General features: G+C 41.0%; 2 protein-coding genes across 6 annotated transcripts in view; both read left to right on the top strand.

Moving 5' to 3' along the window:
* Positions 1-6779, top strand: part of NFXL1 (nuclear transcription factor, X-box binding like 1) — a 61925-nt gene extending 55146 nt beyond the window's left edge. For 3 of the 5 annotated variants that reach the window (XM_070372357.1, XM_070372358.1, XM_070372359.1), the window contains exons 21-23: positions 1926-2012; positions 2829-2882; positions 4918-6779. In XM_070372357.1, coding sequence (XP_070228458.1) covers positions 1926-2012; positions 2829-2882; positions 4918-5091 — 315 coding nt within the window. In that variant the 3' untranslated portion in view covers positions 5092-6779. The remainder of the gene's footprint in view (positions 1-1925; positions 2013-2828; positions 2883-4917) is intronic. The other 2 variants (XM_070372361.1, XM_070372360.1) reach the window with 1 other exon arrangement.
* A 7544-nt stretch (positions 6780-14323) lies between these two features.
* The window catches only part of CORIN (corin, serine peptidase), a 314900-nt gene continuing 304643 nt past the window's right edge, over positions 14324-24580 (top strand). Inside the window, exon 1 of the mRNA XM_070372356.1 lies at positions 14324-15362. Within this exon, the coding sequence (XP_070228457.1) occupies positions 15291-15362 (72 nt within the window). The 5' untranslated portion in view covers positions 14324-15290. The remainder of the gene's footprint in view (positions 15363-24580) is intronic.

Raw genomic sequence — 24580 nt, 5'->3', positions numbered from 1 at the left:
CTTACAGCAAAAATGACATCTGGCAGCAAGAAATATGGAATGAATAAAAGGCAGACAGAAGATCTACAGAAGCAGAGTTTAGACTATTTAAAATAAAGACCACTTATTTTATTACAGTTCAGTTCAGTCGCTCAGTCGTGTCTGATTCTTTGCGACCCCATAAACCACAGCATGCCAGGCCTCCCAGTCCATCACCAACTCCCGGAGTTTACCCAAACTAATGACCATTGAGTCAGTGATGCCATCCAACCATCTAAACCTCTATCGTCCCCTTCTCCTCCTGTCCTCAATCTTTCGCAACATCAGGGTCTTCACATCACAGTGAGTCAGCTCTTCACATCAGATGGCCAAAATATTGGAGTTTCAGCTTCAACATTAGTTCTTCCAATGAACACCCAGGACTGCTCTCCTTTATGATGGACTGGTTGGATCTCTTGGAGTTCAAGGGACTCTCAAGAGTCTTCTCCAACCCACAGTTCAAAAGCATCAATTCTTCGGTGCTCAGCTTTCTTTATAGTCCAACTCTCACATCCATACATGACTTACTGGAAAAACCATAGCCTTGACTAGATGGACCTTTGTTGACAAAGTAATGTCTCTGCTTTTGAATATGCTGTCTAGGTTGGTCATAACTTTCCTTCCAAGGAGTAAGCGTCTTTTAATTTCATGGCTGCAATCACCATCTGCAGTGATTTTGGAGCCCAGAAAAATGAAGTCACCCACTGTTTCCCCATCTATTTGCCATGAAGTGATGGGCCCAGATGCCATGATCTTCGTTTTCTGAATGTTGAGCTTTAAGCCAACTTTTTCACTCTCCTGTTTCACTTTCATCAAGAGGCTCTTTAGTTCTTCTTCACTTTTCTGCCATAAGGGTGGTGTCATCTGCATATCTGAGGTTATTGATATTTCTCCCGGCAATCTTGATTCCAGCTTGTGCTTCCTCCAGCTCAGCGTTTCTCATGATGTACTCTGCATATAAGTTAAATAAGCAGGGTGACAGTATACAGCCTTGACGTACTCCTTTTCCTATTTGGAACCAGTCTGTTGTTCCATGTCCAGTTCTAACTGTTGCTTCCTGACCTGCATACAGGTTCTCAAGAGGCAGGTCAGGTGGTCTGGTATTCCCATCTCTTTCAGAATTTTCCAGTTTACTGTGATTCGCACAGTCAAAGGCTTTGGCATAATCAATAAAGCAGAAATAGATGTTTTTCTGGAACTCTCTTGCTTTTTCCATGATCCAGTGGATGTTGACAATTTGATCTCTGGTTCCTCTGCCTTTTCTAAAACCAGCTTGAATATCTGGAAGTTCACTGTTCACGTACTGCTGAAGCCTGGCTTGGAGAATTTTAACCATTACTTGACTAGTGCACAAATTGATTATAGTCTTGATGTCACCTCATCAATAAAACTGTATTTTTTATTATTTCATTAAGGAGTCAGTGAGGTACAGAAAGTTTAGAATGATTTTCACCTCAGATTTTTTTAAAAAGATAAATGGTTGAGAGAAAAACTTGTAGTTCTCCAAAAGACTCTCTAGAGCTACACTGTGGTGATAGCCACTAGCCACTTATGGCTATTTAAATTAGAATTTTAATGAATCAACATTAAATAATATGTGACATGACATTCAGTTCCTTGATTTCAGTACACTTTGAGTACTCAGGCACCACCTGTGGGAATCGCTACCCCTGTGAGTATAGAACATTTCCATTGCCTCGGCTAGCTGTGTTGGATGGCACTACTCTAACACCTCCCTGGAGGCTTCAGAAGAGTAATAGGAAGCGATAAAGAGAAATGAAGAATAAAAATGAAATAATAGGCATAATCTTAAGCTGCTAGATAAATTTTGCTTTTTTATGGCATGCAGTTACTACAACTTTGAGGGACATCTTTTGAAGTAAAAATCTTAAAAATCTTATTTGTAGGAAGTGCAGTGCAACAAAGTACGTGAAAATCAGATTTCCATAGAATGTGACACAACATGCAAAGAAATGAAGCAGAAAGCATCTGAGGTAATGTCACGTTAAATGTCATTTTTAATGTGTTAGTGACCTTTCCTTATTTATTTTGTACATTAAATTTAGATGCTTATTATGAAGAACTTGAGATCTCATCCTTTTTTGTTTTTGTGATAAAAGCCTAGTGTGTAGGCCTTTTTAAAACTCTCAGATGTGCTGGTGTGTGCTAGATATAATCTTTATTGTCTGGGATGTACTAGATTTTCCCATACTCTGTACCAGTGAGTGGATGTACTCTGGAACATAGTTACTCATCTTAATGTTAGTTTAAGCTTCCTGAAAATTATGTTAAAGTAATACAAAAATAAAATTTTAGGATTCTTTGCTGTTTGGGTTACTTTAAGTGTCACTATTTCCCTCCATTAACCCAATCAGTGCATAAACTTTTGGTTTTGTTTGAAACGAAGGATTCCCCTCCAGAGAGGGCGTTTTAGGAAAATGGTCAATTTCATCCCTAGGCAAACAGTAATATTTAATAATTGATCATAATCTTAATGTGGTAACTTAAGAGTAAAAGTCCAGTTTTAAAAGTGTTTCAGTTTACAGTGATGTAACTCTGTGTATTATGATCTAGTATCTTATAGTTGTTCAGCTGAATAAGATATAACACTCTACTTCTGCTCACACCCTGTTAGATAGTACCCTAGTAACACTTCTCAGTGTATAACATTTATGGTTCTTTAAATAATTTTCAGTATGAAGCTCTCAGAAGTTGTTATAGGTTAGTGGAGCCTGGAAGGAAAGATGTTAAAATTCTGTATAAAACTTGGTGATTGCAATGTTAATTTAGTTTTAAATGTCTATAAACAGTTAAAAGAAGCAGAAGCCAAAGCTGCCCTTGAAGAGGAAAAACGAAGACAACAGGTAACAGAAAACACCCAAACTTAGGTCTTTTTGCATAATTGTTAGTTTTTATGCAAATACAAGATACGTGGAAACATATAAACATAACATAGAAACTAGGTCAGCTCAATTCTGGACTGAAACTATAGTTCCTTGTAAAACAAAAATTATCTGTTTGTTTCAGTCCAGGTATCCTGAACCTCTGAAGGAAGCATGGGACCTTGTATGTGCCCAGATATTCTGTGTATTTTGTGTATTCCCAATTACTTCCTTGTTGATTTCATCCATTCTCCAGAGATAATGCCTCTTTTGGTTTGAGTGACGGGGGGTCAGGACATGGCAGCATCCGTTTTAAGGCATCCCCTGGAGTGCACGTCTTCACTCATGTTACTGAGTTGTAGGTTGTCTGTGACAGACAAGTGCTGTTTACTAACCAATGCATTTGTTTTAATAATACACCTTCTTATTTCCCCATTAGACTCTTGAATGCCTTCAAGAATTCTTAAATTTTTATCTGCATTCAAGATAAAATGTGTTACCTAGATAACAAGTATATTCTTGTACCTCCTGTTTGCTCAAATACTATATTTATTGATCATATATTCCAAAGAGTGGCTTAACTTTCTAATAGTGACATACAATTTTTTGTCAGTTTGCATTTTGAGATACTTCAGTGCTTAGCAAGTAGTATACATTGTATGTAAACTACCACCATTATGAATGAAGAAACTGAAATTTCCATGTCTTGAGAGAGGGCATTAAAAATAACTCATGTAGCAAGGTGGGATAAAATAACCTCTCGTGTTTTATGTTCTGTAAAGTTGATTTGCCTAATATCAAAAAATAAATTATCAGAGCTAATGCAATAAAACATGGGTTGACTGGAATCCTGGAGATTATTATTAATAGTCCGGAGTGTCCCTTCTTCTCCTTTTTATAAGCCATTATGGAGAGAAATCTTAAATATAGTCTCTATTTACTGCCTTTTAAACAGTGTATAGAACATAATTTAAACCACTTTTGAAAACTGCGAGTCATCATTTATGCATCAGTTATTTTACTGTGTCAGTGCTTCTCAAGTTTGACTGCTTTTAATATATTTTGACCTTTTGCTGTATATCACAACTGCTTGAGAATATTTTGATATTTTGGTTCATTGAAGAATGTCACTTTGTGTTAAATTAAGTATTGAATATATGTTAGGTCTTCAGATGCAGTTTATGAGAAAAGTTATGAATATGTTAACTGAAGTTTCTATTTCCTTCTTTTAAATGAACATATATAGATTTTCATGAATATTACATATATGTTAATAAGTACCAGGCTTTAGTTAATAACAGTGCAGTGTATAATATTATATTGTCATGCATTAAAGCTTAATAAGTAAGTTCTTTACAATAGACTAAAAATCTGCACTTTATAATGAGTGTCATCTAGGTATCCTTTTTTTAAAGTTATTTTTTAGAAGGAATTTTATGTAATTTTACTTTCTAAAGGAGTCATTTTGGTTTAAAGTATGAAACATTTTTCCCCTGAAGAATTTTTACTCTGTTTTTAAATGTATTTGATTGAGAGGAATCAATTTCTAGCAGCTTTTTCTATTCACTCACTTGAATGTCTTCCATACAAGTCGTTAATATTTGTTACCAGCATTGTGTAAAACTAGAATTAGAGGTATCTTTATCCTAATGGGTTGTCTGTTTGCACTAGCTGGAAGCTCTGTATTATAGAGCCCCATTAACTACAGATTAATGGTGCTATATAAAACTAATGTCTATATTTTAAATCAGATGTTTCTGTATTTAGTATCAAAAGCAGGCCATCAGTCTGAAATAGTCTCTTTCACCACTCTCTAGTTCCAGTTCTTCTTACCTCAACTCTGAATTTGTTGAATAAGGTCAGTAGTGGAAAGATAGTATTTTAAAAAAATCAAATCTGTATATTAATTATATACCATTACTATTAAAACATTTCCCCAATTTATTTTTGTCTGAGTGGAAAAATTCAAGTCAGTGTGTGTATTGAATTTAATAAAAATGATACTGTTTTGATTTAGGCTGAACTGGAAGCTTTTGAAAACAGACTGAAGGGTCGTCGGAAGAAGAACAGAAAGAGAGATGAAGTGGCAGTTGAGCTAACCCTATGGCAGAAATATAAATATTACCTCTTTCCACTGTGTGCAATTGTGGTAGTAGTGTTTGCATGGTACATAGCCAATGCTGTGGATTAAAAAATGTTTGACTTGTTAATATACCTCAGATTAGATTTAGATAAGTTGTTAAATTTGGAATATTAGAAAGCAGATGCTGTAGAACACAATATATATTCACATTCATCTCTGTATTCTCTTTGAACTCTTGTTAGAAGGATAGAATGTTAAGCTTTACCTTAAGTAACATCCTAAAAGTGGCACTATAACAGTATTTAATAGTAAAAGCATGACTGAAATTGTAAAATATTTCATAAGATGTGGATAGTGGCAAGGCAACATGTCAGTTGTTTGTTGTGCTTCCTTGTATTAACATACCTATTTCATTTACTGTTTCAAGCCATCTTTTTCTTTTTTGGCAAAATTAAGATGAAACTGAGCCATATGTGTAATTAGAGGAATATTTCACAATGTTGTGGTTACTTATTAAAAGGTACTTTTCCTGATCATGTAACTTTGTACTTTTTAAAAAATATATATTCTCTAAAGGGCCTCTTAAATTATAACATGAAGCTATATAATTAGACTCTAGAAGTTGGTTTATTAATGAGGAATTTTTATCAGTTATTACAATTTTATGTAGTATATTCCTCAGAAGAAAATGTAATTGTTTTAAAAAAATGCTAGGCTAGATTCCTTACATGTGGTTATTTCTCATGTAAGAAGCTTCTATCTGAAGTTGGCATGTTCTGTAAAACTTTTATGTGTTTTTCTCAAAGTAATAATAAAAGAAAAACTAGTATTTATGAGCAAAATATGCTGAGCACAGGCTTATAAGCTTTATGTATGTTATTCTCATTTCTTCTTACCACAGTCCTATTGGTAGATTTTTTTTTTTCAGCTGGAAATAATCAATTCTTATGAAAACAAGCTAATAGAGAAGTATCAATAAGCTGAATCTCTTTGAATTATAAGTCATTTTAAATGGTTTTGATATTTAATTTTTGTACGATTAATGTTTTCATTAAAATTTTTCATACGAAATTTTTAATGTAGAATATTTACTATTTAAAGCATTCAGGAGCCTATAATTTTATCAATATATAAAACTCTTGCTTGTTACAAAACATAGTAATCGACAGGTACTAAAAAGTGGTAGAAGTACTAAGAAGGATTTTAAAATCTTGCTTCCTTTAACTCAGTTTGTTTAATGTTGCGTTCCTGAGTCAAGTATTAGCTGGTGTCTAAAGTGGGAAGGCAGTCATTCCTTTCTTTATTGTATTTTTGTTTTAATTTTAGATTTCTTTTTTATCTTTCCCAATGTTAGAGTTACTGGGTTGGTGTCTTAGAAGCTCTAATTCAGAGCTCTTACACTCAAGTCATTACCTTACTCTAATCTAAAATGAATATTAATTAAATGATTAGGTGTCCACATTGGAAGCTCTTTTCATGTATTTCAAGATCTTGGCCTAATAAACAGACCTGAAGATTAGTTTACGTCTGTTTGCTGGGTTTCTGTTCTTGCTAAGTTTTCTTTCCAAGTTTTGCAGAAGAATTTAGTGAGCAGAAGAAGACAGTGAATAACACAGTTTGCTGTTTTTTATTTGATTGGCTAGTAGCTCAGAGCTTAATTAGCCCAGAGTCACACAGCTGTGCATTCATTTATTCAATCAACAGATGCTTTTACTGTGTGATGGGTACTTTTTAGGTACTGGAAATAATGGTGGTCCTTTCAGGGACCTGCTAAAGAGTAGAAGAAAGCAGGCAGGAAATAGATACACAATAAAATGAACGTGATTTCATGTATGGTAAGTGGTGTTAAAAAAATGAGAGAAATGTTACAGAAAGTGATGGGGTTGGGGGAGCGCGGGGAGCGTGTAAAGGCACTAACTACTTAAATTGAAAAAGCCCCTCTGAGGTGGGGACATTTGAGTTGTGACCTGAATGACCTTCAGTTGATGTTCTGAGGGAAGAGTCTGTGAGTGAGAGAAAGCAGCAAGAAGAAAGTCTTTAAGTTGGGAGATGCTTGGCCTGGCTGAGGAATAGGTGGAAGAGCCAGTGTGTCTGGAGCTTAGTGAGTGACAGGGAAAGAGGATCCAGGGCCAGTTCCTAGCAGGGTTGATAGACCGTGGTATGGAATTGGAGTTTATTTCTAGTTGCAGTGGGCAGCCATTGGAGGTTTTAAGTGGGGAATAATTATTTGTTAATTCAGACTTAAATTGAAGAAAGTAGGGAAAACCACTAGACCATTCAGGTATAACCTAAATCAAATTCCTTATGATTATACAGTAGAAGTGAGGAATAGATTTAAGGGACTAGATCTGATAGACAGAGTGCCTGATGAACTATGGACAGAGGTTCATGACATTGTACAGCAGGCAGGGATCAAGACCATCCCTGTGGAAAAGAAATGCAAAAAAGCAAAATGGCTGTCTGGGGAGGCCTTACAAATAGCTGTGAAAAGAAGGGAAGCGAAAAGCAAAGGAGAAAAGGAAAGATACAAGCATCTGAATGCAGAGTTCCAAAGAATAGCAAGGAGAGATAAGAAAGCCTTCCTCAGTGATCAATGCAAAGAAATAGAGGAAAACAATAGAATGGGAAAGACTAGAGATCTCGTCAAGAAAATTAGAGATACCAAGGGAACATTTCATGCAAAGATGGGCTTGATAAAGGACAGAAATGGTATGGGCCTAACAGAAGCAGAAGATATTAAGAAGAGGTGGCAAGAATACCCAGAACTGTACAAAAAAGATCTTCACGATCCAGATAATCATGATGGTGTGATCACTCCCCTAGAGCCAGACATCCTGGAATGCGAAGTCCAGTGGGCCTTAGGAAGCATCGCTACGAACAAAGCTAGTGGAGGTGATGGAATTCCAGCTGAGCTATTTCAAATCCTAAAAGATGATGCTGTGAAAGTGCTGCACTCAATATGCCAGCAAATTTGGAAAACTCAGCAGTGGCCACAGCACTGGAAAAGGTCAGTTTTCATTCCAATCCCAAAGAAAGTCAGTGCCAAAGAATGCTCAAACTACCACACAGTTACACTCACCTCACACACTAGTAAAGTAATGCTTAAAATTCTCCAAGTGAGGCTTCAACAATATGTGAACCGTGAACTTCCATATATTCAAGCTGGTTTTAGAAAAGGCAGAGGAACCAGACATCAAATTGCCAACAGCCGCTGGATCATGGAAAAAGCAAGAGAGTTCCAGAAAAACATCTATTTCTGCTTTATTGACTATGCCAAAGCCTTTGACTGTGTGGATCACAGTAAACTGTGGAAAATTCTGAAAGAGATGGGAATACCAGAGCACCTGACCTGTCTTTTGAGAAATCTGTATGCAGGTCAGGAAGCAACAGTTAGAACTGGACATGGAACAACAGACTGGTTCCAAATAGGAAAAGGAGTATGTCAAGGCTGTGCAGAGTACATCATGAGAAACACTGGGCTGGATGAAGCACAAGCTGGAATCAAGATTACTGGGAGAAATAGCAATAACTTCAGATATGCAGATGACACCACCCTTATGGCAGAAAGTGAAGAGGAACTAAAGAGCCTCTTGATGAAAGTGAAACAGGAGAGTGAAAAAGTTGGCTTAAAGCTCAACATTCAGAAAATGAAGATGGCATCTGGTCCCATCACTTCATGGCAAATAGATGGGGAAACAGTGGCTGACTTTATTTTTCTGGGCTCCAAAATCACTGCAGATGGCGATTGCAGCCATGAAATTAAAAGATGCTTACTCTTTGGAAGGAAAGTTATGACCAACCTAGACAGCATATTAAAAAGCAGAGACATTACTTTGCCAACAAAGGTCCATCTAGTCAAAGCTATGGTTTTTCCAGTAAGTCATGTATGGATGTGAGAGTTGGACTATAAAGAAAGCTGAGCGCCAAGGAATTGATGCTTTTGAACTGTGGTGCTGGAGAAGACTCTTGGGAGTCCCTTGGATTGCAGAGAGATCCAACTAGTCCATCCTAAAGGAGATGAGTCCTGAGTGTTCTTTGGAAAGACTGATGTTGAAGCTGAAATTCCAGTACTTTGGCCACCTCATGCAAAGAGCTGACTCATTTGAAAAGACCCTGATGCTGGGACAGATTGAAGGCGTGAGGAGAAGGGGCCGATAGAGGATGAGATGGTTGGATGGCATCACCGACTCAAACATGAGTTTGAGTAAACTCAGGGAGTTGATGATAGACAGGGAGGCCTGGCGTGCTGCAGTCCATGGGGTTGCAAAGATTCAGATGTGACTGAGTGACTGAACTGAACTGAATAATTTGTTACTGTTCTTTTAAGATAACTGTCTTCTGTGTGGAGAAAAGACTATGCAGACGAGGGTGAAAGCAGGGAGCAAGGTAGGTGAGAGGCAGCTGAGGCTGGAAGGGCTGTTATGTTGGGATTCAGTGATGCAGGCCTGCAGTTCCCACGGTTCCCTGTTGCCCTGGAGGAGTGACCTGAGGACACTGCAGAAACTGCTGTGCAGTGAGTCAAAGGGGAGGAAATAAATTCTTTAAGGTCAAAATTAAATTTTGTCCAAATGCTTAACGCTAATTTGTTTTGAAGTTATTAGAGTGGTACATGTTGACCTTTTTACTTCAGTCTGAGCTAATTAGAGAAGGAATGGAAAAGTTACCAAATAGCCACTCAGAATGACACAAATAAAAATGTGAATGTGATGGTCTTATTTTCCTATTTACTTGGGTCCTTATAAAAGTTTATTAGTTTACTTTTTGAAATTTGAGGCATATTTATGTTGAAATCTTTTAGTTTTTCAGTTTAAACAGTTTTAGGGATTGAGCAACACCTAATGTTTGTATTTCAGTTAATTTCACTCCTCAAATCTAAGTTAAATTCAGAAAATCTCAAATAAGGGCTTCCCTGGTGGCTCAGACTGTAAAGTCTGCCTGCAATGTGGGAGACCCAGGTTCGATCCCTGGGTGGGGAAGGTCCCCTGGAGAAGGAAATGGCAACACACTCCTGTACTCTTGGCCTGGAGAATCCCATGGACAGAGGAACGAGCTTGGCAGGCCACAGTCAATGAGGTCGCAAAGAGTCAAATACGACTGAGCAACTTCAATTTCACTTTCAATCACAAATAAGTTGGTAAAATCTTTGCTAAATTGCCAAATGAACTTTATTGAAGCAAAACATGGAAAATATTTGCTTTTTGCCAAGAAGTCTGATGCTTGAACTTCATGGCTATGAATGTTAAACTTTGTAAACAGAGGTAAGCGTCCGTGTTAGTGTTTAAAGATATCCTGTAGGAATTTTTGACTCTTCATGTTATTTCTGATGACCCAAGGACGGCTCCAGCTGTTAGGATTGCCCATACCTGCGTGCTAGGAAGTGAAACAGAAGCCTGAGCTCTGGAGCTAGAGTTGATGTAAAAGTTGCTGCGTCTCTTTGGTCTGTGGAAGGTGCCTCTCTTTTGAGTGACAGTGCTTTAGACCTCACGAAGCCTTGGACCTTAGGGTCTTCCTGGGAGGTAGGAGGAGGAAAGGGCAGAATACTGGTGACTACCTCTGAGAAGAGATGTGAATTTGGGAGGGTTGAGAGAAGCCAGAAACCGCTCTGCTTTCTCTTAAGGGTGTCCATCCTTTTCTTGTGTTTCAGAATCTTGGTCTGTTGAGCAAGTTTAGGTCTGTTGCTTGCCAAGCTGCTGTTCTTGCTAAGTTTTCTTTCCAATTAACGCAAAGACATGTATTTCAGTGGTACTATGAGGAATTATCCAATATAGCCTGAAATTCCACAGTCTAGACTCATCTGAGTTAAAACATTTGTAGGGAGAAATTTCCTAGACATCCCTAACTAACTTCATCTGGCTGTTGTGTATCCTCACACAATGTTTTTTCCTCATAACGCTGCACATTACCTATCTTTGAATTCTCTATTTGTTTATTATCTGTCTCCTTCACTAGCAGGAAAGCTCCACAAGGCCAGGGGTGCAGTTTTGCTTACTGCAGTAACTGTAGAATGGGAAACCGTGCCTAGCCACATAGCAGATGCTGGTTTTAGTTCTCTAGGGCTGCCATGACAAATTATCACAAACAGAGTGGCTTGAAGCAACAGAAATTTATTCTCTCACAGTTTAGGAGGTCAGATGTACAAAATCAAAATGTCAGCAGGGTTGGCTCCTTCTGGAGACTCAGAGAAAGAAAGCCTTGCACACCTCTCTCTTAGCTTCCAGTTTAGGGCAACAGTCCTTGGCGTTTCTTGGTTCGTGGATACATCAGTGTGTCACCCCCGTTTCCGCATGGCCTTCTTGTCTATGTGTGTCCTTTTCTGACTCCTTAGAACACTCTGTAGTTAGGGCCCATGCTACTCCAGTATAATCTCATTTTACCCAATTACACCCGCAAAGACCCTACTTCCAAATAAGGAAAGTTATATATTTAGTTCCAGGTGGACATTAATTTTGCGGGGGGTGGGGGGGGGGACACTATTTAACTCACTGCAGTGCTCAGTAAACATTTGATGGATGAATGAGTGGATTCACAGTGTAATTCTGGGCTGTAAACTTTGGGGGCATTTTTCATCACTGTCTTAATGTACTGCAGGAGGTAGGGGTTAAGAGGTCGGTGTAGTTCCAGATTGCTTGTACTCCAGTTCTGGTTCTGTCCTTTTCTAGTTGTGAGGTCTTGGGCAATTACTTAACTTCTCTTAGACTTCATTTACTCCTCATCTGTAAAACAGAAACAAGGAGAAATAGTAGATGATTATGTGTCTACAACTATTTTAAATGTGTGTTGTTTTTTTTTATTGGAGTATCATTGCTTTACAATGTTGCATTAGTTTCTGCTGTACAGTGAAATGAATCAGCTATATGTATACATATATCCTCCTCTTAGACCTCTCTCCCCCTGTCCTGCTCCATCCTACCTATCTAGGTCATCACAGAGCACCAAGCTGAATTCCCTGTGCTATACAGCAGGTTCCCATTAGCTATGTCTACAACTGTTTAAAGCACTTCTTATGTTTGTTTAACCCCCATGACAACTTAGGCAGTGGGGCTGTTCTTATTTTACAACAGAGGAAATAGGTTTGCTTCAAGAATTCAAAACTGAAAAAATACACGTTACTTTGTGAAGTGTCTGGCATACAGTGCTTAGAAATTCTTAACTATGATGATAGATAAATGTGACTTAATGTCGTGAGTTCTCTTACAGATTGATTCACAAATCAGAAAAATGAATTGTAAACTGGGACATCTCAGTTTTTGCTCATGTGGTCATTATCATTGAGGGGGTATCCTCAGGAAGGGGTTTCCCCAGGGGCTCAGCAGTAAAGAATCCGCCTGCAGTGCAGGAATTCAGGTTCGATCCCTGGGTCAGGAAGATCCCTTGGAGAAGGAAATGTCAACTCCAGTATTCTTGCCTGGAAAATGCCATGGACAGAGGAGCCTGGAAGACGACAGTCCATTGGGTTGCAGAGACACAACTGAGTGAGAATAAACGCGCATTCTTAGGAAAACTAGACAGGATGTGGGCAGTCAAATGGCAGCCCTAGAGGTGGGGAAGACTAACACTAGGTATGTGAGGGTGTTAGAAATAAAAGTCCCTTGAAACGTTTTATGGGCCAGTTCTTACTACCTTCTTCCCAGGGACTACTTTATAGAATAAAGGATTAATACCCCAGAAATAGTATATACAGCAAACAGTATCTCCATGGGCTATTTTTATCATATACAGAACATTCATTTCAGAATGCTGGAATATATTACTCCAGATACGGGTATGTTGTTTTTGCCTCTTAAGTAAACTCTCCCTGCAGTAGGTAAATGTCCAGTTTGCCTATTTCTTGCTGTGTTCTTCATATATTTTTTATTTTAAAGGCTTTGTATCTTTAGATCTCAGCTTAAACTCCCTAAAATACATTCTTACTTGCAAGTATTTTTCCATAGTTTATTTACATTTGTGTGTTTGTTTAATGTATTTATTATTTCAGAAAGTTCTCTAAGGGCAGGAACTCGATTTTGTTCATCTGGCAGCTAACAAATCTTAGAGTGTTAGTTGAATGAATAGATAAATTGGTAAGTCTTGGGATAACATATTTATTTTAGCTGCTGCTTTCCTGTTTTCATCCTGGAGTACTGGCTGCTTCTCTGAAATGTCTCTTTCCTGTTCTCAAATGGCCTTCATTTGTAGTACTAAGCACTGAAATTAGTCTGTAATATGCAATGTGACCCACGTTTGATCTGTAAAGTCACCCTTTCCAGAGGTATACTCTACTTTTAAGTTAATTTGCCCACAAATCCCATTAAGATTTTTTCTTTTAAGCCATCCAAATAGATATATGTTTGAAATATTAGACAATAAAAATTTCAAAAGGCTGTAAATACTTCTTTATGTACAATGAAAAGTATTACAAGAAACTAGGTGATGGTTTTCACTCTAAGTTGAAAAGCAAATGTGGCAAATTTTTTAAAAAGGAATAATTCATAGGTCATTGAATATTATTGTGAGCTTGCTGCAAATTCAAGTTGGTTCATAATATAACCTATGTTATGAGGTTTCTAACATTTGCTATGATTCCTTACATCAAAGAAGTTTGTTACAAAGCATATAAAAATAGCTGTTTACCTTCATGCAGACTACCTCAGATATTTACTCTGTTGCCACTGGTACCTAGAATTTGTTGGGTTTTCTTGCTAAAAGGAAGCTTAGAAAATGCTGTTTTACACTATCAGTGCAGTCAGCTTTAGTTCTCTGAAGGATGGTCCTGTATAGTAGTGGCTAGTTCAGATTCCCTAATGTAGCTACTTGAATGTCAGTTTCTGTAGCACCTCCACCAGAGGGCAGAAAGTGGAAGCGAAAAGAGGAATGAACGATGAATAAACAGTCCATCCTTGGCTTCAGAATGCCAGTAGAAACATTGAGGATTGAATCCAACCCTCATTTTATAGATGGAGTTGACTGAAATGAAAGACTAAGGGGGTTGCTAATGGACAATTGTTCAGGCTCTTGATTTCAGGCTGGTGTTCCTATGGTAATGATGATGTGTGATGAGACAATATTTTAGAACGTAGTCCTGAATTTACCCTGCCTCTGCAGAATTCCAGCTCCGTATTTGCTAAACTTAAAACTGTGTAAACTTAAAATTAGTCTGGTTACTTTGATTCTCTCCCGATTTCAACTATTGTATGATGCACTTATTACATTTTCTACTTTCTCATTTCACTTCAGAAGCAAAATACTGATTCCCTCACCCCCAGTTTTACAAGTTATCCTCCTCTCCAGTTGTAATATTGGGGGAACAGGTGCATGGTACTTATTTTTATTGACTATTCATAGCTGCCTCCAGAATACCAGAGATGAATTTATTCAATAACCTCATGAGTGATTTGTGAAATTTTCATTAGATCTTGACTGAGGTTGGATACAAAAAAATATTTCTCAGCAAAACTCAATGTAGTGCTTTTCTGCCAAGCCTATGACAACTCTCTTGGGCTTCAGGTGATAGTGTTTATCATTGTAAATACCTGCGGTGCTCTCCTGGAAGCTGCCTGACGAGAAGTGGCCGAAACGCACAGAGTTGTTGGCCTCTAGGGTTCAGCTTGTGGAAGCCCTGGGCATGAAATTGCCACCAGGCGTTTGGAAGCTGACTCTGCTTTACTCCTGGGTCCCTGCAGCCTTAGCAAAGTCTCAGGCAGTCTTGCAAAAGCAGTTTCTTCCCTAAACATAGAATCTCGATTCTATTTGCCTAAAGCAAACAATGCTTACCCTAGAAAACATACGTTTTTGTTGAGATAACAAACTTGGCCCTTAATTGCCAGTGGCTGCCGTTATTTTGATTTTTACTTGGCTACGCTGGGGCCAAGAGACTGGTCTAGTTGTGATGAGATCTGGGAGGGATGAGAAGCAATTCCTTTACTCTCAGTTACTCTGTCTCCCCCAGCCCAAACACTCAGGTCTCGCCCTCTCCATGCTGCCGTCGCGGGTCCTAAGTGTGGGGGAGGGTTTGGGTAGGGGACCAAGCAGTCCACTTGGCTTCCCCCCCAGCCCCTGAAGAATAACTTATTTGAATAACAGCCTAGAAGAGGTGGGGTTGCGGAGGATCTGTCATCAAGGGTTTTTTATGGGTGGGGCCTAGGGACACGAGGGAAGGGAGGGAGTGGTCCGCGGGTAGGATCTGACGAGCAGACAAAATGTGGGGCCCCTGTCCCTTGAAGGGCAACTTGTCTCTTCCTGAGCGAGGAGCAAGGAATCCGTAGTGCCTCTCCCAGGGGCACGCAGAGGAGAGAAAACAGACCAAGAGTGGACGGAGGAAAAAGCGAGACATGCTCTCCACGAAACAGTCCCCTGCCCTGGCTCCGGAAGAGCGCTACCGCCCAGCCCTGGCCCCGGAGCGGGTAAGATCCTGCCGCCAGATAGGTCGGATGACCTCTCAGTCCGGATGGATTCAGGGTCTATCCTTCCTGTCCCGCCCCCTCCTCCCCTTGGGTGCCACCTTCCCCCACCGTCGGTGAGCTTCAGCTGTCCCAGCCCCACGCTATAACCAGTCCTTGGGCGCAGGGTCATGGATAGGGTTTCCTTTAGCCCTCGAGCCAGGTCGGTCCAGAGACCACGCTCTCCTTGCCAGGGGCGTCGTCATGTCCCAGGTACACACCCCCCCCCCCCCAACTGCCCCTCTTCAACACGGAGTCCTCCACGCATCAAGTGGACTCGGTGGCGTCCGGGCTCCTGAGGAGGCTGCTGAAGGAGCCGTTGGAAACAACCCCTTGGGGGTCCAAGGCTTCTTTTCTGTGCATCTGGAAGGAGCGCGCAGCATCGCAAGTCCCAGACGTAAGCCTCCTCTCTCAACTGCGCGCGCCTGAGTCTCCGTCCCTCCGAGCTCCCGGATTCACCCTCAGTTCCCCTGCCACCAGTGGTGCCGGTGATCACGGGACCATCTGAGCGTGGGCATCCTAGGACTGGTCTGACTTGCAGGGTGCTGGCAACTCCTGCATCCCCTGTGCGCAAACTTGGCGGCGTGTACCGGCCCTGGGCGCAAGGAGCGCGGGGCCGCCGGGGGACGCAGGTTCCAGCTACTTTGGGTTCGGCGGGCTCTGATCCTGTCCTGGGAAGGGACAGCGTTGCCCCTGATTTGGGAGAAGAAAGGTAGGGAAGAGGAACACGGAAGGTCCTCACTGGCCTGATTCCCCAGGAACTGGATCTCTCGCGCTGTTCTTGTTCGATGTCAGGAGGGTCCCGGAGTCCATTTGCTGCTGCGGGGTCCCGGCAGCGCAGAGCCGGGTACCAGAGACTGTTCTCTGGGCGGGGATGGAGGGCTGCGCGGGTTAGGTGTTATTGGGTCGGATCCTGCCAGGACTCGTCCCCAGCTCTTGCGGCGAGCTCTGCATTCCGGATGCCACCCTCTCCCGGCCGATGGATGGCGATGTAGGCGCTTTTTCGCACTACTCGGTATTCCCAGGACAGTTCTGCGCGCTCAGAGCTAGGAGCTCATAAGGGAAGCCGCCCGGCGGGACATTCCCAGGGAAGCTATCCTGTCAATTCAAAGTGGAGCTTTCCTCCCGCGGGAAAATTCTGAGAACAATGTACCACAAAGACAAACTCACTCTTGAATAAGACCAGACGACTTCTCTGTGTGCGTTTGTAGTTTGTAGTCTCCCCTGACCCCTCCTTGGTAAAGTAATTTACCCTTGGAAGCAAAACTCTGCAAAGGAATGCCGACTGCCACCAGAAAGGGAGTGAAGTCAGGACTTAGTGGTGGTCATTTCCCAAAGACACATATATTTTAGCTGAAGGTGTTAGAAATTAAAGACGTCACAACACATTACTTTTGGGAATGAATGGTGGTGGTTTAGTCACTAAGTCGTGTCTGACTCTTGCGACCCCATGTAACCTCATGGACTGTAGCCCGCCAGGCTCCACTGTCCATGGAATTCTCCAGGCAAGAATACTGGAGTAGGTTGCCATTTCCTTCTGAAGGGGATCTTCCCTACCCAGGAATCAAACTCAGGTCTCCTGCATTGCAGTCAGATGATTTACCGACTGAGCTATGAGGGAAGCCCCACTTTTGGGAATAGCCCAGAGAAAATGAGAGGAAACAATGGCTTTTAAAAAAGGTATAAAATCAGTTTTTGTCACAACACAACAATCACCTGCTAGGTTGTATTATTTGGTGTTAATAGTTTTGTTGTGTAAACTTAGGCTAGAAATCATTCCCCACAGCCAGGTTCCTGGAGCTTGAGAGGTTAGACTAGCTGTCTGGGTAGACAAATGTGATTACTGGGCTAAGCTGGTTTTCCATAGAATTCTTCCCAGAACACACCAAGGGTTGCACGGGATAAACTATTTTCAGAGTTATTTGGGTGTGGAATTACATAAGTCTCACAACCTCAAAATGCTGTAAAGCTTTATTTAGGGGGAAGGGGCTCTTCCCAGAGGGTTCCTTGCAGGATCAGAGCACAGGACAAGGATGAAAGGCTCAGTTAAACTTCCAGGAGGTTAGACAAATAAGAATTGTTTTATTAATCTCATCAAGTGTTATTTCCAGGCATAATGAAACTTTTTAAAGGGAGGCACAATTAGTTCCATTAGAAACATTCTTCATAATACTGCAGAAATCTTATTATTAGCACAGCAGCCATCCACATCGACCTGTGGTTTTGTCTTGGGAGGGCCATCTTTCCCACCATGGCTTCACCTGACTTCCACACTTGCAGTATCTAATGACCCGCACTTGCCCTTTTCCACTGCTGGAGACAAATAGATTGGGGGAGAAGCTGAGCAGCCCAGATTTAACATTGTCACTCTTGATTTGAAACGAGTTATTTTCAAACCTACATACCATTTCTTAGGTATCCTGTCTCTCCGTTTTCCTCATTCCCTTACCTCCAGCCTCCCCTGATGTGAAGACCTGTAGTCTTGGGGTTTCTAAGTGTCACTATGGCCAGGGAAATGGGGGCTCCCTGAGGACCAGGAAAGCTGGATGATAGTAATAGTGCTAAATGTGTCCCAGGAAGAAGGTTTATTTAATCTGCCAATTTGGCCTTAATAAGTTAGTCAGCAGGTACTCATTCTTGCCTCCTGTTCTTCCTGATTAAGTGGAAAATGGGGCTGGTTGCTTAGAGGATACTGATTTGTTGTATGGAATACTAGATCCACACTAAACACTCAAGTAATTCTCAGACCTGTACCTATTCTGCAAAATCTACTCAGACACACATATATGCACTCATCCATGCATACCCACTTTTGTGTTTCAGACCCTTCAGAGAGGATGGAAATGGAAGACATCACAAGAGTGAAAGGTGCTGTAAATGGAGTGCCTTGATGACTAGAGTATGGATTTTGGTGTCAAAGCCATATTCAGATCTCTGGCCCTAGCCTGTAAAAGCTGTAAGGCCCTGGGCAAGTCAGAGAATCTTGCTGAACCCTGATTTCCTCATCCAACCAATGGGGATGATCACTGACTATAAGAGCATGTGAAGATTAAGGAAATAAATATGTCCTGTAGCCAACCCACCAGGCTTCTTTGTCCATGGGATTTCCCAAGTAAGACCACTGGAGTAGGCTACTTTTTCCTCCTTCAGGGGATCTTCCTGACCCAGGGATCAAACCTGGGTCTCCTGCATTGCAGGCAGACTCTACCATCTGAGCCACCAAGGAAGCCCAAATATGTCCTAGAAATACTCTACATACAGCTGTATCTTCTGTGAAGGCTTCCTCCCCTGTTTTTACTTGTGGGGCTGGTCACATCTCAGATTTCTGAGGCTCTCAGATTTGTCTCCACAGCCAGCCTTCTGTGATTCTAGAGCAGTGCCCTCCAATAGAGTAGCTGCTGGCCACATGTGATTATTTAATTATTATGGTCATTTAAATGAACCAAAATTAAATTAAAAATTTAGTTTTCCAGTCTCACTGGCCACATTTCAAGTGCTCAGTAATCATATGTGACCAGTGGTTACTGTATTAGGTAGTGTAGACAGAACATCTAATTCACTGAGGAGTATTTTCTTAGTTCTAGAGCTCTTTGCTTGAGTGATAATTTAATGAGACTCTTAGATGATAAAGGTTTTTCTGTCCATCACTTCCCTTTGCTTTTCCTTTTGTTTTGTATAGCTGAATCCCTTCTATTGTGTCACAGCCAGAGCATTTGTTGAACGGTAGATGGCTGTTTATAATTGGCATAATTTATATAATTATAGAATAAATGATACATAGTATTTTTATTATAAATCAGTCAAGAGTGTGTATTAGTTACAAAATCCTTAGAAAGTCTCCCATCGCTGATGATTTTTGCTAATGTAGCATCCTTTTCCTTTCACAGTGAGATTTATGGCTGATGGTTTTCCTGGTTTTAGAGCAGAAATTCTGATATAATAGAGGGAGGCTCTTCTCACTCTGGAGAAGGCAATGGCACCCCACTCCAGTACTCTTGCCTGGAAAATCCCATGGATGGAGGAGCCTGGTAGGCTCCAGTCCATGGGGTCGCTAAGAGTCGGGCACAACTGAGTGACTTCACTTTCACTTTTCATTTTCATGCATTGGAGAAGGAAATGGCAGCCCACTCCAGTATTCTTGCCTGGAGAATCCCAGGGACAGAGGAGCCTGGTGGGCTGCTGTCTATGGGGTCGCACAGAGTCGGACACGACTGAAGCGACTTAGCAGCAGCAGCAGCTTCTCACTCTTAAGTACCCATTGTTCAGTTGCTAAGTCATGTCTGACTCTTTACAACCCCATGGACTGAGGCACTCCAGGCTCCTCCGTCCATAGGGTTCTCCAAGCAAGAACACTAGAGTGGGTTGCCATTTCCCTCTCCATATGTACCCATATGTACCCTTATGTGTTGTATGATTTTCCATAAGAATAACAATATTGATCTATTTTCACTTACAGTGGGGTTATGTCCCAATAACCCTTCATTTTGTTGTTTTTTAGTCACTTAGTCGTGTCTGACTCTTTGCCACCCCATGGACTGCAGCACGCCAGCCTTCCCTGTCCTTCACCATCTCCCAGAGTTTGCCCTAACTCATATCCATTGAGTTGTTGATGCCATCCAACCATCTCATCCTCTGTGGCCCCCTTCTCCTCCTGCCCTCAATCTTTCCCAGCATCGGGGTCTTTTTCAATGAGTCGGCTCGTCACATCAGGTGGCCAGAATATTGGAGCTTCAGCTTCAGCATCAGTCCTTCCAATGAATATTCAGGATTGATTTCCTTTAGGACTGACTAGTTTGATCTCCTTGCTGTCCAAGGGACTCCCAAGAGTCTTTTCTAGCACCACAATTCAGAAGCATCAGTTCTGGTAGACATGAATTTTTGAGGGACATTATTCAAGCCAGTGCAGATATGCAGACAGGTAATCCTTTCCCTGCCTTAAGTTTATTCTGTTCCTAGGACTTTGCTAAATCTGCTTTAGTGCATAGTCCATAATATTCATTATTCTTATAGGCAACCACCATGCAGGTTGGGAGAGTATGTGTGCTTTCCACATGGGTGTAGAGTACATGGGCTGGCTCGCTGAGTCAGCTGCCCTTTCCTAAGCCTGTCACTGTCCCCAGCCCAGCCTCCTGTCTCTACTTCTTTCTCTTTGCTCAGAAAGAGCTGCTGTTGTCCCAGAGCACTGGTGTATCTGGTGGCCACATTGCTGAGGACTCTGTAGCCGTGTTTGCTCAGCTCTGAGCTCTGCTCAAGGATGCCTATAAATTATGTTTTCCTCTGAGTCTGCTGGCAGTGACCTCCCTTAGCTCACCTTTCAGCAGCTGTTTGAATATTCTCCTGCTGTACATTTCTCCATGTTCAAACCATCAGAGCTGGTAGTGACAAGTGCAGTATCAGAGCTGGTCGGGGCTAGCTGGGGATCCAGGGTGCTCCTGGGCATCATCCATCTGGCCATTCAGTATCAGTACTGAAACTTACAAGCAGCTCAAGAGGACGTCTGTGAAAAAGGGCCTACTCTGGTTTAAGAGTAGGGCAGAAAATATAGCTATGGGTTGTAAAGGTTGTTTTGGTGCCACTAGTTTGAGCTTAGCTTGGCTCTCCTTTGAACTTTTGGGCTGACAGGATTTAGAGAATACCTTTTGTTTCTAGCGCTTGAGAGAGCTTTAAAGAAAAGTTCTTATGCAGCTATGAAAGTAAACGATGCTAGGCTCTCCAGAACCATGAAGGTCATTCTGCTAAAGTGTCACAGCTGCATCTTAAAGGTTGATAGCACCAGAAAATTTTAATCATGTGTCCATGAACCCCATGAGTACTGAACAATCTCTATGAACAGTTCAATGTGAATTTTTCTGGCCAGGGCAATATAACTCTCTGAGAACTTAAGAGCCACATGCTAGAACAAGATAACCTTGTAAGAATTCAGTTGCATCACCTGGACAGAAAGAGGAGCAGATTCATCCATTTATTCAACAAACATTTATGTGCCAGGCACAGTACTCGGCACTTGGGATGCACCAATGAACAAACAGAGATTCATGTGTGTGTGAAGCAAATTCGTTTCTAATTACATGGTAAACACTATTATCAGGAGCGCAGGGAAGAGAGAACTATTGATGTTGTATGAGTCACTTTGCCTGTTGTTCTGCTCAGTGCCCTGGAGTGAGAGCACAAATGAAGAGAAGGGAATCTGCTATTAATTTCAGAACTCCAGTGCCTTTTATATGTATCCAGCTTGCGGGCCTACAAGTGATCCTGTGTTTAAAGATCAATGCCTTTTTTTTTTCTTCTAACCTCAGGCCAATTAATTAATCTGGTACTCAACTGTTGAGCTTGATCCATCTCTGGAAAAACTAACCATGTGGGATTGATTGACAGACGTTATATTGGTCTCCAACGTGGCACTTTCTTAAGGATTTTCAAGGATTATTTCGATACTACATGATTTTCAGGGTTGTGTACCTATTTCTGGAGAAGTAAATGGCAACCCACTCCAGTATTCTTGCCTGGAGAATCCCAGGGACAGAGGAGCCTATGTTGCCGACTGGGGTCGAATATGTAGATCTGAGAACTGAGGCAACAGCAGCAGGAGAAACCACTTACCTTCACTCTCAGTCTCATCCTGCTCTCATCCACAAAATGTAGGCAGTTTGGGTCAAAACTGTATGATTGCACTTAATGTTTCTCTGTGGATCCTTTAAAGCAATTTTGTTTAATTTGACACAATCAGAAATGGGAGCTCTAGTCTTTATCTGATACTGAGTTGCTGTGAGACTTTACAAAAGTCAATTAACTTTTTGATCCTGGTTTCCTCATGTGTAAAATGAGGACTAGACACTCTCCAAGGGCCTTTCTAGATCTAAAAACTAGATTTTCATGTTGCAGAAAAAACGAGGAGCTCATTGTACCCTTATCCTTTTTCTTTCTCTCCTCCCTTTCAATTGAGAAGTGCTGCTGGGTGAAGGGCATCTGAACCGATGCTGGTATCTGCTTCTCTCTTTGTGGGTCTTTGCCATTTCTTTTCACAGCGACCTCTGCCAAAGTGCAGGATGGCCTGTTCAACTCCAAGGAAGACTGAGCAAAGGAAATTTGCTCACCAGAAGCCAGGTTTGTCTGGGGATATCTTCTTTGGTTCTAAGTCAGATCTGTGTTTCACCCAGGCTTGCAGCTTGTGCATGGTAGAAAAGATGTAGAGAGACAGTCATTGGTGTTGAGGGCCTCGCAACAGGTGGTCCACATCAAGCTGGGAGCCAGGCATGCCTCTATTGTTGGCTGCCGGTTTATCAGAAACAGCTTTTGTTATGTTGAGGTGTGTTCCCTCTACGCCTACTTTGGCAAGAGTGGCATCATGATTGGATGTTGAATTTTATCAAATGCTTTTTCTGCATGTTGAGTTGATCATGTGGTTTTTGTCTTTTCATTTGTTGATGTGCTGTATCATATTGATTTGTGTATGTTGAACTATCTTTTTGACCCTGGGATGAATCTAACTTGATTGTGATGTATGATTTGTTTTTTAATGTGTTGCTGGATTCAGTTTGTTAACATTTTGTTGAGAGTTTTTGCATCTATAACATCAAAGATATTGGTCTGTAGTTTGACTTTTGGTAGTGTCTTTGATTCCAAGTATGCCTCTAGCTGAGCAGGAGTTTAACACAGGATAAAATCCTTTCTCACCTGGGTAGGTAGGATACACACTCCTCTGTGTTCACAGTTAAAAAAATAAAAAATAATAAAAATAGGTTCAGAGTGGCAAGGGAACAAAATTTCCAGGTGAAGAGAATTCTGAGATCTCTGAAATTTGGAAAGAATTAGATATAAAAGAACTCAGGAAGTAGAGTAAGCTTGATTAAATCATTAAACCTGAGCCAAGATAAGCTCAGGGCAGCCCTGGATGCTGTGGCACACAGACCTGGCTCAGGTACTTTCCCATCACTTATTAGCTGGGGGCCACTGTAACAGGTAAATTCCCATTAGGCTCGATTTCTTTCTTGGAAGAATGGGAACAATATTCCTCTCTCAGGATTCTGATTGATGGCTCAGTGAAATAATGCTTTATGAAAGTGCTTTGTAAGAACACAAGTTGCTACATATATATATGTATATATCTTACATGATATTTTACGTGTTTCAATGTCATTCTCCCAAATTTTCCCACCCTCTCCCTCTCCCACAGAGTCCATAAGACTGTTCTATACATCAGTGTCTCTTTTGCTGTCTCGTACACCGGGTTATTGTTACCATCTTTCTAAATTCCATATATATGCGTTAGTATACTGTATTGATGTTTTTCCTTCTGGCTTACTTCACTCTGTATAATAGGCTCCAGTTTCATCCACCTCATTAGAACTGATTCAAATGTATTCTTTTTAATGGCTGAGTAATACTCCATTGTGTATATGTACCACTGCTTTCTTATCCATTCATCTGCTGATGGACATCTAGGTTGCTTCCATGTCCTGGCTATTATAAACAGTACTGCGATGAACACTGGGGTACACGTGTCTCTTTCCCTTCTGGTTTCCTCAGTGTGTATGCCCAGCAGTGGGATTGCTGGATCATAAGGCAGTTCTATTTCAGTTTTTAAGGAATCTCCACACTGTTCTCCATAGTGGCTGTACTAGTTTGCATTCCCACCAACAGTGTAAGAGGGTTCCCTTTTCTCCATACCCTCTCCAGCATTTATTATTTGTAGACTTTTGGATCGCAGCCATTCTGACTGGTGTGAAATGGTACCTCATAGTGGTTCTGATTTGCATTTCTCTGATAATGAGTGATGTTGAGCATCTTTTCATGTGTTTGTTAGCCATCTGCATGTCTTCTTTGGAGAAATGTCTATTTAGTTCTTTGGCCCATTTTTTGATTGGGTCATTTATTTTTCTGGAGTTGAGCTGTAGGAGTTGCTTGTATATTTTTGAGATTAGTTGTTTGTCAGTTGCTTCATTTGCTATTATTTTCTCCCATTCTGAAGGCTGCCTTTTCACCTTGCTAATAGTTTCCTTTGATGTGCAGAAGCTTTTAAGGTTAATTAGGTCCCATTTGTTTATTTTTGCTTTTATTTCCAATATTCTGGGAGGTGGGTCATAGAGGATCCTGCTGTGATGTATGTCAGAGAGTGTTTTGCCTATGTTCTCCTCTAGGAGTTTTATAGTTTCTGGTCTTACATTTAGATCTTTAATCCATTT

This window comes from Bos mutus, chromosome 6 (assembly GCF_027580195.1).
Source record: "Bos mutus isolate GX-2022 chromosome 6, NWIPB_WYAK_1.1, whole genome shotgun sequence".
Taxonomy (NCBI): domain Eukaryota; kingdom Metazoa; phylum Chordata; class Mammalia; order Artiodactyla; family Bovidae; genus Bos; species Bos mutus.
This window is presented reverse-complemented; position numbering and strand designations above follow the sequence as displayed.